Source organism: Aedes albopictus, chromosome 2, assembly GCF_035046485.1.
Source record: "Aedes albopictus strain Foshan chromosome 2, AalbF5, whole genome shotgun sequence".
NCBI classification, from domain to species: Eukaryota; Metazoa; Arthropoda; class Insecta; order Diptera; family Culicidae; genus Aedes; species Aedes albopictus.
The window spans coordinates 305,481,660-305,495,123 of record NC_085137.1 but is presented as its reverse complement, the minus strand read 5'-3'; the positions used below and the strand labels follow the sequence as shown (position 1 = coordinate 305,495,123).

General features: G+C 40.5%; 2 protein-coding genes across 2 annotated transcripts in view; one reads left to right on the top strand and one right to left on the bottom strand.

Moving 5' to 3' along the window:
- LOC109424263 (ninjurin-A-like) overlaps positions 1-13,464 on the top strand; it is a 233,772-nt gene that overhangs the window by 87,876 nt on the left and 132,432 nt on the right. The window lies entirely within an intron of this gene.
- On the bottom strand, positions 2,309-3,082 carry LOC109424252 (uncharacterized). Its single transcript, XM_019699334.3, has 2 exons — positions 2,733-3,082; positions 2,309-2,650 (listed from the first exon to the last, which is right to left on the bottom strand). The coding sequence occupies exons 1-2, from the start codon at positions 2,969-2,971 to the stop codon at positions 2,500-2,502; spliced, it is 390 nt and encodes a 129-aa protein (XP_019554879.3). The 5' UTR covers positions 2,972-3,082; the 3' UTR covers positions 2,309-2,499.

The following is a 13,464-nucleotide window of genomic DNA, read 5'->3' as shown; positions in this document are numbered from 1 at the left end:
CACACACACACACACACACACACACACACACACACACACACACACACACACACACACACACACACACACACACACACACACACACACACACACACACACACACACACACACACACACACACACACACACACACACACACACACACACACACACACACACACACACACACACACACACACACACACACACACACACACACACACACACACACACACACACACACACACACACACACACACACACACACACACACACACACACACACACACACACACACACACACACACACACACACACACACACACACACACACACACACACACACACACACACACACACACACACACACAGATATCATCTCAACTCGTCGAGCTGAGTCGATTGGTATATAACACTTGACCCCTCCGGGGGCTCTATCAAATTTTCGTTTTTGGAGTGAACATACAGCCTTTCGGTACACCTTGGTGTACGAGAAAGGCAAAAAGCTAAACGGGGTCTTTATCTGTAGCTGTTATGCGCTTCCTTGGTGGTCGATAGAGCAGTTCACGTAGATGTTGGTATATATGACGGCAGAGCGAACAGGTCGAATGCCAATGATAATATCGGGTGGTGGTAATCACTCTCATTCTTGTTTACGAACGTATCCACTTCCGAACGTTTTTGGCGTAAATGGGAACGCGAACAATACACGTTTGAAATAAGAATGCCTGCCCCGTAGGCTGCGGATTATTTTTGAAAAGTTTTTGAAACCTGGAATTCGTAAGCTCTTTTGTATTATAATGACGTAAAAAGAGAAACATCTGAATTTGAGCCAAAAATATTGAGATTTAGAAGTATTGCGCCACTTCAAAGTCGAAAATTCGAGGAATAAAAAGTGTCATAACTTTTTCAATTTTCAATCGATTTTCATGAATCTCTCACAAATTAAATTTCAAATAAACTTGTTCAACATTATTTTTTTTCCAAAGTCACGCAAAATATGAGTTCTTTAAGATTTAAGTTATTTTTTTCTTCTTTTCACAAAAAAATAACTTTGGGACACGATAACTTTTAAACCGCATGGCCAATTTCAAATCTACTGCCGTGCTTTTGTAGATATTTCGGTTCGCGAACTATAATGGCCAATGGGAAGTATCTTAAAAGTGAGTGAACTTATTTTGTGCACAGACATACATACATATTACATACACACATACATACACACATACACATACAGCCATCATCTCAATTCGCCGAACTGAGTTGATTGGTATATGCGACATGGTCTTCCGAGCCTGTTTTTGAAAAAAAATCGTTGTTTGAGTGAACATAGCCTTTCCAGTACTCTGGACTCTGAAGTTTTTAAATTCGATTTCTATGTGAAATTTCAAAAAAATTGCCATAAACTGAACATTTCTGCGATCATCATCATCATCATCAACTTTCACAAGTTGTTTCAAACGTAACTGCGAAATTATTAAACTGGCTAAAACAGTGTTCGGTTTTTTACTACAGGGTGCTTGCACCAGTTTGTAATGCGACTGACTTGCGATTACTTTTCATTACGGTGTTGTTTTTCGATTTTGCTACACAAACTATGTATTTTTATTCACGCAGCTGAAAGCTCATCCGAAGAAAGATCAAAAACTGACGTTCACTCTCATTCTTGTTTTCGATTGAATCCACTTTCGAACGTAAATCGTTCGCATTTCCGTATACGCCAGCAAAACGAAACGGGCTATGGTTTTGAACGAACCAAATACGTTCGAAAGCGGATACGTCCGTAAACAAGAATCAGGGTGATTATCTCAATTTTGCCCAAAAAGCAGATAGGACTGACTTGCGATTAACGGCAGCAAAGGATGGTCAAAAATTATGATTTGACCGTAATTGTGTATTCGCAAATTCGATCAAATTCTTCGCAATCCAAATCAAATCATGTTTTCAAAGAAAGTACTGTTGAGCAGAAAGCTTTTGAATTGAGATCGGAATTGAATTCGAGGGACAATTATTCAATCTTATTATTTCAAGGAAATGGTAGTTGTTGCACAATATATGTTTACATGATATGAAAGCATGAGGCATTGGGAGATGTGTAAATAAAAATCGATCATTATTGGTCGGTGCATAGATAGACGAGATTTAGATAAACTCCTATTCGTTGTACGAAAACTGGTATGCCTTCCCTAATGAACCAACCAAATTTACAAGGTAAGTTCTTTGAATCAACAAAATTATTATTCTTCCACCTTTCATTCATTCAACATTCATAAACCTATGAACGATGGATGCGTCAGGGAAACCCAAAACAAAGCTCCATTTATCACCTTCTTAATTCATTATTATATTTCCACAAAAACCTTGAACGTCCAATTCTTCAGCGCCATAAGGAAGCATCTCTCATCCAGTTGAGCGTTCTACTCAGAAACACACTCAGTCCGACCCGATTCTTCTTTAGAGTACCTATGCCACCACCGGAAGACTGTTAGTTCCGTGTTGAACGCATTCGGCGTTATCGCATCATCTCCAGAAGCGGCAGATGGCACCCACCAGAGCACCGTCTTCTTCCGATGACCACGTTGACACTGCCGTTGGCATTGAAGTGGCGCGAACACCCGGCAGCGAGCAGATCAGTCCGAATGCAAACATCAAAAACGCCAACCAGACGTAACTGTATGGGGAGGGGAAGGGAGATGATCCAAATGAATGAACTCAAGCGGAAGTTTTAATTGTGGGATATGATTCTAACCGACCTGTTGGACTCGAGAAGGTTCAGCCACAGGCGCAGAACGATCTTTGTTATGGCGATCCAAACGAAGAAGATCTCTTTGATGGCTGTCGCCACGTACCAGGCAGCTTTCTGCAGTTGTGGAAGCGCTTTTTGCACCGTGGTTTGAGGAGTGGCCGACTGGTCGTCTTTCTCCGTGGTTTCCAGGAGTTTCCGAACGTATTGAACGTGTGGGCATTGGCTTGAAGAACAGGAACAATTCATTTTTTATACTGGAATTTCGGAGTTTTTTGCCAAAAATGTTTTAGGTACTCTTTTACATGCACCAATGGAAACAAGGAAGTGATGGTCGGTCTCACAGCCTACTCTTTAGGGTAATTAACAAATTTCGTTAATGATCCACTGCACGAATTAATGCTGGCGATGACGATTTGGTTCAGTTATCGCAAAAAACCTTCGTTAAACGATGAAGGATTTTTCCAATTAATTTTAAGCAATTTGAATAGCATTCTGGTGAATGAGTGAAAAAGTTACTATGAACAGCCACAGCTTTGTTGGGACCCTCCTTCTGGAAGATATATCTTTGCAATTTTAACTCATACAAAGTTGAAAAAATGATAAAACGATAAAAACGAAACGATAAAACGAAAAAAAAATGTCTACTAAATTCTAGAAAAACTCCAAAAATCTACTCTTACAGAGTCAAAAAGTTCCTGCTAAATTAGTTTATTCGTGACTCCTCCAAAATTTCACATGGCGCAGCATAGGCAAAGTGCACTTTTTTTTAACTTTTTCTATCGAATTCCGCATCGTAGAGAAACAAACAAGCACTTTATGGAAAGAAAATTTAATTCTCTTTTGGATGCGCTTAGATCCGGTAGGTACTTACGAACAATTTATGTGATGAATTTGAGGAGCTCTTGCTATGCCTCCGGCGGGCGATCTTCCGGATTTTTTGTTAGCTGGCCAATCCGGTATCAAGAATGATGATAATGGAAGCCATTGCAAATGGAAAATAGCAACTTCTAGAGCAAAAAATGAGTAAAATTTGACGACAAAAAATTGACCTTTTTATGTAAACAAACGATTATCTCCTTATCTCACCAAGCGCCTCTACAATTGGGGGTCATCTGGATTAGCCTATAGGATTTCAATTGAGGGAGTTAGAAGCAAAGGGGTGTAACCCAATTAACAATTTCATTAATGGTTGGTTTAGTTTGATTTTTATTAGGGTTTTATTACAGCAATAATTAAAACTCACAGTTTTATGACTACTTTTATGAAAAACATTGATGAAATGTTTTAACCCTTTGAAGCCGAATTGTTTCGCCGCTGCTGTCGCAACCTCGCTGGTCTCGAACATGGTTGTTATACTCGGTTTCATCGCCGGGGTCATATATGACCCCTCCGGCTTCAAAGGGTTAAAGTATTTATTTATTTATTTATTTATTTATTTATGTCAACAGGTCAAAATAATACACCCCAATGACACTTAATACTAACAAACAATGATACATTAAAATTAACAGAGTATTTTTTTAAACCTATTCTTATTTACTAAACGGGAAACATGGAAGTCAAATACATTGAAACATTTATTGAAGACGCGGCACATGCTTCGCAGTGGTTCATTTTGGCCATAATTGCTAGAACTGAATCTTAAATGAAGAAAAGAGTGCGAGCGTAGACTCCGTCTGCGAATGTTAAAATCGATCATACTGAGAAGAGCAGGACAATCGATGTGGTTTTGCACCAGATCTGCAATAAAGCATGCCTTAGCAAGTTCTCTTCTTGCCTGGAGAAGCTCCAGATTTATGAGCATGCAACGACTTTTGTAGCTGGGCAAGTTGTAGGGATTGCTCCAGTTAAGAAACCGAAGAGCAAAGCGAACAAACTTACGTTGAATTGATTCAAGTCGCTGATTTTCATTCTGGTAGTATGGAGACCAGACTACTACCGAGTATTCCAGAATCGGGCGTACTAAAGCGCAATATAATGATTTCATGCAATAAATGTCTTTGAACTGTTTAGCAAAACGAAAAATAAACCCTAACTGCGAAGAGGCCTTCGAAACGATGTACGAAACGTGATCTTTAAAAGTTAATTTTGAATCTAATAAAATGCCTAGATCTTTCACAGTAGTTTCACGTTTCAGGTTTGTATTGTCTAAGCAATAATCGTGCAAAAAAGGTAATGCTTTACGACCAAAAGATATCACTAAGCATTTTGAAACATTCAGTAGCATACGATTGAGTCGGCACCAGTTAGCAAAGATCTGTAGTTGCTGTTGCAGAAACACAGCATCGTTCGGATGTTTTATAACATAATAGAGCTTCAAATCATCAGCGTACGACAGAGTTAAGCAACCCAGAACAAAATTGACGTCATTCATGTAAAGCAAAAATAATAAGGGTCCAAGGTGACTACCCTGGGGCACGCCAGAAGATACAGGAAATGATGGTGAGACATGATCGCCAATTTTCACGGACATGCTGCGACCAATCAGATAAGAGCGGAGCCACTTCAGTGAGTTGTAATCGAATCCTAACTTTTTGAATTTAGCGAGGGCAATTTCATGGTTCATCTTATCAAAGGCTGCTGATAGGTCTGTGTAGATAGCATCCACCTGGTTACCTTTCTCCATCTCACGAACTATGAAGTTAGTTAAGATTGTAAGATTCGTGGTTGTTGACCGTTTAGGCATAAAACCATGCTGATTGACTGAAATGTAATGAGCACACGTCTGCACAAGTTTATCAAGAACGATTAGCTCAAAAAGTTTTGAAGTTGCACTCAATGCAGCTATCCCTCGATAGTTGGAGACATTCCGTTTGTCACCCTTTTTGTGTACAGGAAATACGAACGAATCTTTCCAGCATGTTGGATATTCACCAGAGGTTATGGACAAGTTGAAAATGATTGCTAGAGGTGCAGCCAAGGAATCTGAACATTTTTTAAGGAGAACTGATGGGATACAATCCGGGCCAAATCCTGTTGAACACTTCAGCTTATCCAATGCATTCATCACCATGTTCGAAGTGGCAGGCACCTGGAGGCTTGGACTTGATAAATGCGGGACATCGCGAACTACCTTGTCGATATCCTCGGTAGGAAGTATTTCATTGGTAAATACGCTGCTGAACTGGGAGCGAAACAGATCGGCGATGCCTGTGACTGAACTAACTTCTAAATCAACTCCGCTTGTCATTGAGGTCGGTAAACCAGTTTGTTTCCGCTGATCGTTAACGTAGCGCCAGAAACTTTTAGGATTTGACTTTAGACTGTTTTGAATCTCAACTTGATGAGCACGATACAGGCGATCATTGAGCCTGGTATAGAGTTCGTTAGCTTGTGCATAAGCAGATCTGGTGGCATCCGTACGGTATTTGCTGTGTTTTCTAAGCGCTGCTCGTTTTGAATGCTTCAAACTTTTCAAATGTGCATTTGACCAAGCAGGTTGTGTGGGCTTGCGTTGCGTTTTCTGCGGTACAAACTGGCCAATAGCATAAATTAATATGCTAGAAAACAATGAAGCAGACTGGTTAGCATCGGCGCCATTCAGAATCTGAGTCCAATCCAAATTACGAAGGTATACGTTCGTGCCATCATAATCCGCTTTGGAGAAGTCATAGAAGATTTGGCTGGTAGTATCGTTTAACTGAAGTTGTGGCTTAATTTCGGCAGTCAAAAGCAGCGGAGGATGATGCAGGACGTCTTTGACTAAAGGTGATGGAGCACGTATGACAGAACAATCTGGACATATATCTTCACTAGCGAAACAAAGATGAAGCACTCTATCGTTGTTGTTTCTTAACTTGTTTCTAACAGAAGCTGCTTCAGTGTTGTTCGCATCCAGAAGTTTTCGGGAAACCAGAGACAAGGAAGAGCATGATGAATCCGGAAAAAAAGATCCACTCGAATCGCATTGCCAGATGATGCCTCGCTAATTGAAATCTCCCAAGACTATGACGTTGTCATTGACACAAATTTGCGAAACAATCCAATCCAGCGATTCCAAATGCTTATCGATAAGCGCGTCGTTATTCACCATGTCGGGAGGGGTATAGATTACGCAGATAAAAACAGTGCTTTTCTGAGCAGTAACAGCTACCCACAAATGTTCAACGGTTGAGTTTTCTGGAGGGCTCAGAAGACGTGATTTTAGACAGGAACGGATCGGGAGCAAGACGCCACCACCGGAACTTGACGCTGTTCGAAGAAGAGCGATCTTGGCGATAAACAGTATAACTGTTTTCGAACAATTGAGTGGACAATGTGTTGTCATTAAGCCACGCATAAATATCATAGCAGGCATCACTACATGCCAACTTATACTCTACTATTGAACTGTTCATGCCACCTACATGTTGATAGTAGATCAGGGCATGTGACGAGCTTGCCGGATTGATGACAGATTGACGGCTGGGTTGAGGTTGCTGAGCATGTAGAACGGATGAAACAGCTGGCGGGGATGTTGAGGGATATTCGGTGTTATCACTGGTATTCATCGTCGGTGTGCTGTAAGCGGTAGACTTTACTGCAAACGCATTGAACTGAGACCGTGCATACTTGCCTGTAAATAGTGTTTGGAAACCCCGTTCTCCATACTCATACACAGGACCGGGATGAGTGCAGGACGCTGGCAGGAATGGCTCGACTGTGACGAGAGGAACAGGGGTTTCCATGAAGCCGGCAGGCATGCATTCCGTTGTCGAGAGGTTAGATATACGAAACGTATCACAGCGGCTGTGGACAGGAGCGATATCAGGGCGGATAATGTTCTTATGTGGCGGATACTTGCCTGGAAGTACGGGCTGGAAGACCCCTTTGTCGGACTCAAACACAGGACCATGACGACTGTTGAGCGCTGGCTGGATGGTCTCGACTGTTATGGGGGGCTCAGGGGCTTCCAATGTGGTGTATGCTGTGCGTCCCGGTTGTTGGTGGAAGTCGGTAGTATATGATGAATCGCTAATAGCAGTGAGACTGCGAGAAGGAATGATTTCAGAGGAGATAATGTCCCTATTTAATTCATACTTGCCTGAAAGCACGGACTGGAAGACCCCGTCAACCGACCCAAACACAGGACCGGGACGGCTGATGAACGCTGGCTGGATGGACTCGACTGTGATGGGTGGTTTAGGGGCTTCCAAAGTACTTAATACCGTGCGTCCCAGATTCGATGAAATAGGTCGCGATTGTTCAGTGGAGAATGGTAGATTCACTTGGAGTTCTGAAGACGTACTGCTGCATCGTTTTTTGGAGTTGCTTCAAACAAACGAACTGTGATCCCCTCTGGCCAATACCAGGCATCGCTTACGACTTTGGAGTAGGATTTGCAGATAGTTATTTTAAAAGATACAAAGGAAAGATCAGTCAAATTTTTCTGTATGCTTGAAGATGTCCATAAAGCCAGATTTTAAGGCTTTTTACGGCATCATCAGCATCGGCAGCCATGTTGGATATGTGGCTCGAAATTTCAAAGTGACAATTCTCTGCCACCAAAGCGAATATCCGTATGGAAAAATATCATCCTATATGCTCACTCGCAGTGATTGCGATGATACTTTTTCAGCTGCGTTGCTGCAGAATTGACAGTTTTTATAACTTCAAAAACGCGAGGCAAATAATCATTGAAAAGCAAAAAGTCAATGATTTGTTTGAAAACTTGGTGATACATCATGATACCTTAAGAGTAAACAAAACTCTCCGATATGTAAACCTTCTGACATTCATTATTACCACAATAAAACTGTTCAAACTCTCAACAGATGGCGATCCGTTCGATTAGTAACGACATCTGATGGTGGAAAAGCAGAAACTATGACACTGGTAGGTTTATTGCGGTAATCATAAAAGTAAACATGCTTTCGTTTTATTTTCGCTAATTATGGTCGTCGCCATATTGAAGAATTAGCTAACGTGAATGGAAAATAAGCAATGATTGAAAGTTTGCCGCCATTTCCAAAATCTGCCCAAATAATCAAACTCTCTCAGCTGAGTTTTCTTGTGATTCGAGATAGTTTTACTGAACTAGCAAATTGATTAATTTTATTCCAAGATGTAAATATTCATTATTTACAGAGCGCATTAATTTTATGGTTCTGCAACCCCAATATTCACGGTAAAATTGAATGTGCATAAGTCTACCAACACAATAACTACTAAAATATTACTTTGAAATGATCGCTTTCTACTTTCGAATGAGGAATACACCTGAACTTTACGTACCATTGCAGAAGCTTCTCTGCATCCTTAGCTGTCATAGTTTTTGTTGAAAAAACAAACAACAACAATCATCATAACCTTTTTTTCGAGAATGGAAAATTTTTCAACTAGGTTTTAAAACAGTTTTATTGCTACTCTTAATGTGGTTTGCAAAACCTCTCCGAGAGTGATCCACTTAGCCGGAAGATGCTCTTAAAGAGGTTATCAAAAGACTTTGATGTATAAATCAGTATTATTCAAGTATATATCAAGTTTTATAATATTGCTCATGAAGATCTCTTATAGAGCCGAACAAAACTTAAAATGTTACTTGGGAAGTGACCCACTTTCGAGTATATGAGGTTTAAAGTTTTTCAAAAAAAAAATCATCCCATACCAAATGTATGGAGTTTCAAAATCGACACAATTTTCTACGATTTATTGTAATTTTTCTAATCATCGTAAAAAAGTTCCTGAAAGCTTGAAATCTGAAAAGTTTTTTATACGCTCAGCTCAAAATCGACAAAATGGTCACTGACACCCCTTTGATTCTGGGCCCCTCAATTCTGTTATGAATAAATTTGGTGGATATCAACATTTTTCCTAGCTCTGCTCATTGATCTAAGTTTAAATTCTCTGATAACGACTAACAAATTTGTAATAATGATTCTTATTTTTTCGATGTTTTTCCGTGTTATATGGGCAAAAATATGTCCTCTTTATAAGGGAAAAAAATATAGACGATTATATCAAATCGTAATATTTACTAAACATTTCTATAAGCAAAAACCTATTTGCATATCAAGAAGGAAAATCTTCGGTAACAGCGCTTAATACTCTTGTTACGAAATTAGAAAGATCTCTTGAAGCAAAAGAAATTTCCATTGGAGAATTCGAGAACACATCCTACATTTCAATGAAGAATGCTATGACAAAACGTTGTTTTTATAGATGTATTGTTGATTGGAATAGGGAAATGTTAAAAAAAATATAATAAATCCTTGGCAGCTCGTTTATAAACGTTAGAGCAGTGAAAAGGTGTCCTCAAGGAGGCGTGCTATCACCTCTTCTGTGGTCTTTAATAGTCGTTGATCTTCTCAAAATATATGAATCAGAGGGCTTCGAAATAATTGGTTTTGCTGATGACATAAATATATTGGTCCATGGTAAATAAGACTATGTTGTAACGTTGTAACTAACATAATGCAAACTGCCCTAAATTTGGTCTTCTTATGGTGCGAAAAAGAAGGATTGAACGTAAATCCTTCTGAAACCACGATCGTACCATTCACACGAAAGAGAAAAGTATCGATCAATAGTTTAACATTGAAAGGAATTCATTTGGAACTTTCAAATACAGTCAAGTATCTTTGAATATATCTTGACAGTAAACTTACTTGGAATTTGCAGCTTGAGCAGGTAGTTTGTAAAGCTATGAATGTTCTATGGATAAAAAGAAAACTTTTGGTAAAAAGTGGGGACTGAAGCCGAAAATGATCTTTTGGATTTATACGGCAATTGTAAGACACAGAGTTACCTACGCATCACTGGTGGTCTGGTGGTCAAAAACTAATGAAGGATTAGCTCAAGAAAAGTTAGAAAAACTTCAAAGGTTGGCCACTTTTTCAATTACTGGTGCAATGCGAAGTACACCATCTAATGCGGTAGATACTTTAATTCACTTACTTCTATTGCGTCAATTTGTTCAAGTAGAAGCTGCAAGGAGTGTTTTGAAAGGGAAAAGATACACAAACCTCTTTGAAGGTGACATGAGAGGGTACCTTAGTATCTTGAAAACAATCAGTATCATCTCGAGTTTCATTTTTGTTAATTAGTCAGAAGTGCTTATCGTCAAATGTAACTGTTGTGGGGAAAGTGTGCACTGTGTCTTCGTCTTGTGATTACATTTGACGCTACTTTGACGCGATATATGATGTGTCGATCGATATATATTGTGCAGCGAATCTGAACTGCGTTATTTACTACTTGTTTTGTTTATAGTTCAGATAGTCTTAAACGAATCTCAAGGGTGATTTATATGCAATAATTCTTCAGCAAGTCATGACATTTTATATGCTTTTAATTTCTTATGTTATGCACATCCTTTTACGATACTTGGGTTACTGGGTCGCTTATTCCAAGCAATGATGATTGGATGAGTAAACGATACAATTGTGAATATTACGTAACTCACTATAACAATCCGTTTCCGTCATTCTTGGCAAACTGCAGTAGAATCACTTGGCATGATACGGGACCTCGCAATACAGGCGACTGGCTCCACCAAAGCTCCACTCCTCAATGAGCCAGCAACACACTCACTGTCTCGTCATGATGATTGCTGTCACCGAAGCTTACTAGGGGAAGGACGCGCAAGGGGAATAGCACTAACCATTATTCACACCCCACAACAACTTAAAACGATCTGTGATTAATCCTGAGCGAGATCTGTGGACAAATGGTGGTCCACAGCTACAACCAGGACTGGTCATATTTTACACTGATAGTTCGAAATTGAACAATCAGGTTTGTGCAGGTGTGACTGGCTCAGGAATAAATGTATCAATTCCTATGGGTAAACGGCCCACTGTTTTCAGGCTGAATTCCAAGATATTTTAGAATGTCGTAATATTTACTTACGGATGTACTCTCAGAATGGAGTTTAAAGCTTGGGAACATGCAAAAGTAAAATCCAACTTGGGAAATACCACTATAGCGAGGCAGTCAAAACGTTTCATAAAACCGAACGTTTCAAACACTCACAAAATGCTAGAGCTTTTCTAAAAAAGGCCTAAGTTCTGCTAACAGGCCAATGTCCGAGCCGGTATCATCTGAAGCTAATTGAAAAATTTCAAGATGATCTATGTCGCTTTTGCGGCATAGGTACAGAACACTTGGAACATTTGTCATGCCGTTGTCCGGCAATTGTGACGAAAAGAATAAGGTTCTTCGACAAAGGGTTGATATTTAGAACCCTTTGATGCCTGGAGAGCAAACCCTAATACGGTGGTACAATTCATTCGAAGTGCTGCACCTTGTTGGGATAACGCTTCCATTCAAGGACTGATGGTTACTAATACCAATATGGTAATACGTCAACTTGACAAAGCTAAATGAAAATGGGGCATATGTCACAATAAATCTATCAGCAGGTCGCAGTGACTTAAGTACCCGACAAGGAATATTAAAAAAAAAAAAAAAAAGGGGGGGAGGGACCACAACACTGTGGCCCCGGGCCCCCACATTTGTAAATCCGGCCCTGCCTGCAGGTCTTCATCAATAGACCACGATCTGATACGCACAGTATCTAGCCATGTACAAAAACTCAAGTCAATCGGTTTAAAATTGACTAAATTATAGCAGCAAGTGCCCAAAATAGGTGCTCCTGCCCAAATGGTCCCAGACCCTACATGGTGGCCTCACAATTGGATCTCCAACGTGAAGTTCCATCGTCGATGTCATCAAAAGCCCATAGCGACAGAAATTCGGGAGCGAAAGTGGAGGTGGGCCAGCTATTTACACAGGGGCTTAAACGAAATCTACAAGCAAGTGTTAGATTGGATCCCAGCAGGACATCGCAGCAGTGGCAGATCCAGAAACTTATGACGGCGCAGCCTCAACAACTAAATAAAGCAATTCGACAGAAATTTGACCTCTCCACAGGTCAAGGCGATGGCGGGCATTTTTTTTTACTTATTCGTTTATTTGGAAGGCTCGGGCGCCACATGGGCAGACAGGGGCGAACAACAAAACCAAAAGGCGGACAACGAAAACAAGGAACGAACTACATCAAACTCTGACATCAACACGTTTCAAAAACTGGTAAATCAGGTTCATGTATTCCAAATCAAGTCCTGCCAACACTTCTCTAATGGGTTTCTGTTGTTTTCCTCGGACCCGGACAATTTCATGCAGCTCAGATCTGACCTAACGATACTCATTGCATCCCCACACGACATGTTTGATATCCTGGTAAGCCACGCCACAGACACAGAGATTGCTTTCTGAGAGCCCAATGGTGGGCATTCGCCCAGGATGTAAGGCAACGGAAGATGATCTGGGACAGTACTTTATAGGCGGCATTCAGAGTCGCCACCACTCGGATTTTCTCACACTCCAATTTGTCACCTTTCTTGTAGATGGGGAAATGCCTCCTTCCTTCCACTCCTCCGGTAGCTGCTCAGTCTCTCAGATCCGGTGCAGACACTTAAGTGGCCACCATTTCCGGGTCCATCTTGATTAGTTTAGCTCTGATACCATCCTTGCTGTCTAACTTGAGTTTCTTGAACTGCTGGATAGCAGACTTCCTGCAACATGTATTGATGGAGGAATTCGTCTTCCTCGGTTCCTTGTCAACTGTTAGACAAGACACACCGTTAGCGGAGGTCGTGTCTTCTGTGGGCTCCAGTAGAAACTGATTACAGGGTGCTAATAGGGTCCGAAATGTGCGGTATAGAGCTGTGGGCTCAGTCTTATTTAGGTAAAGATGCTCACTGTTTTCAATCTTTCTTGCAAGACTCGCTTCTTGGCATCTATTTCCCAGACCTATC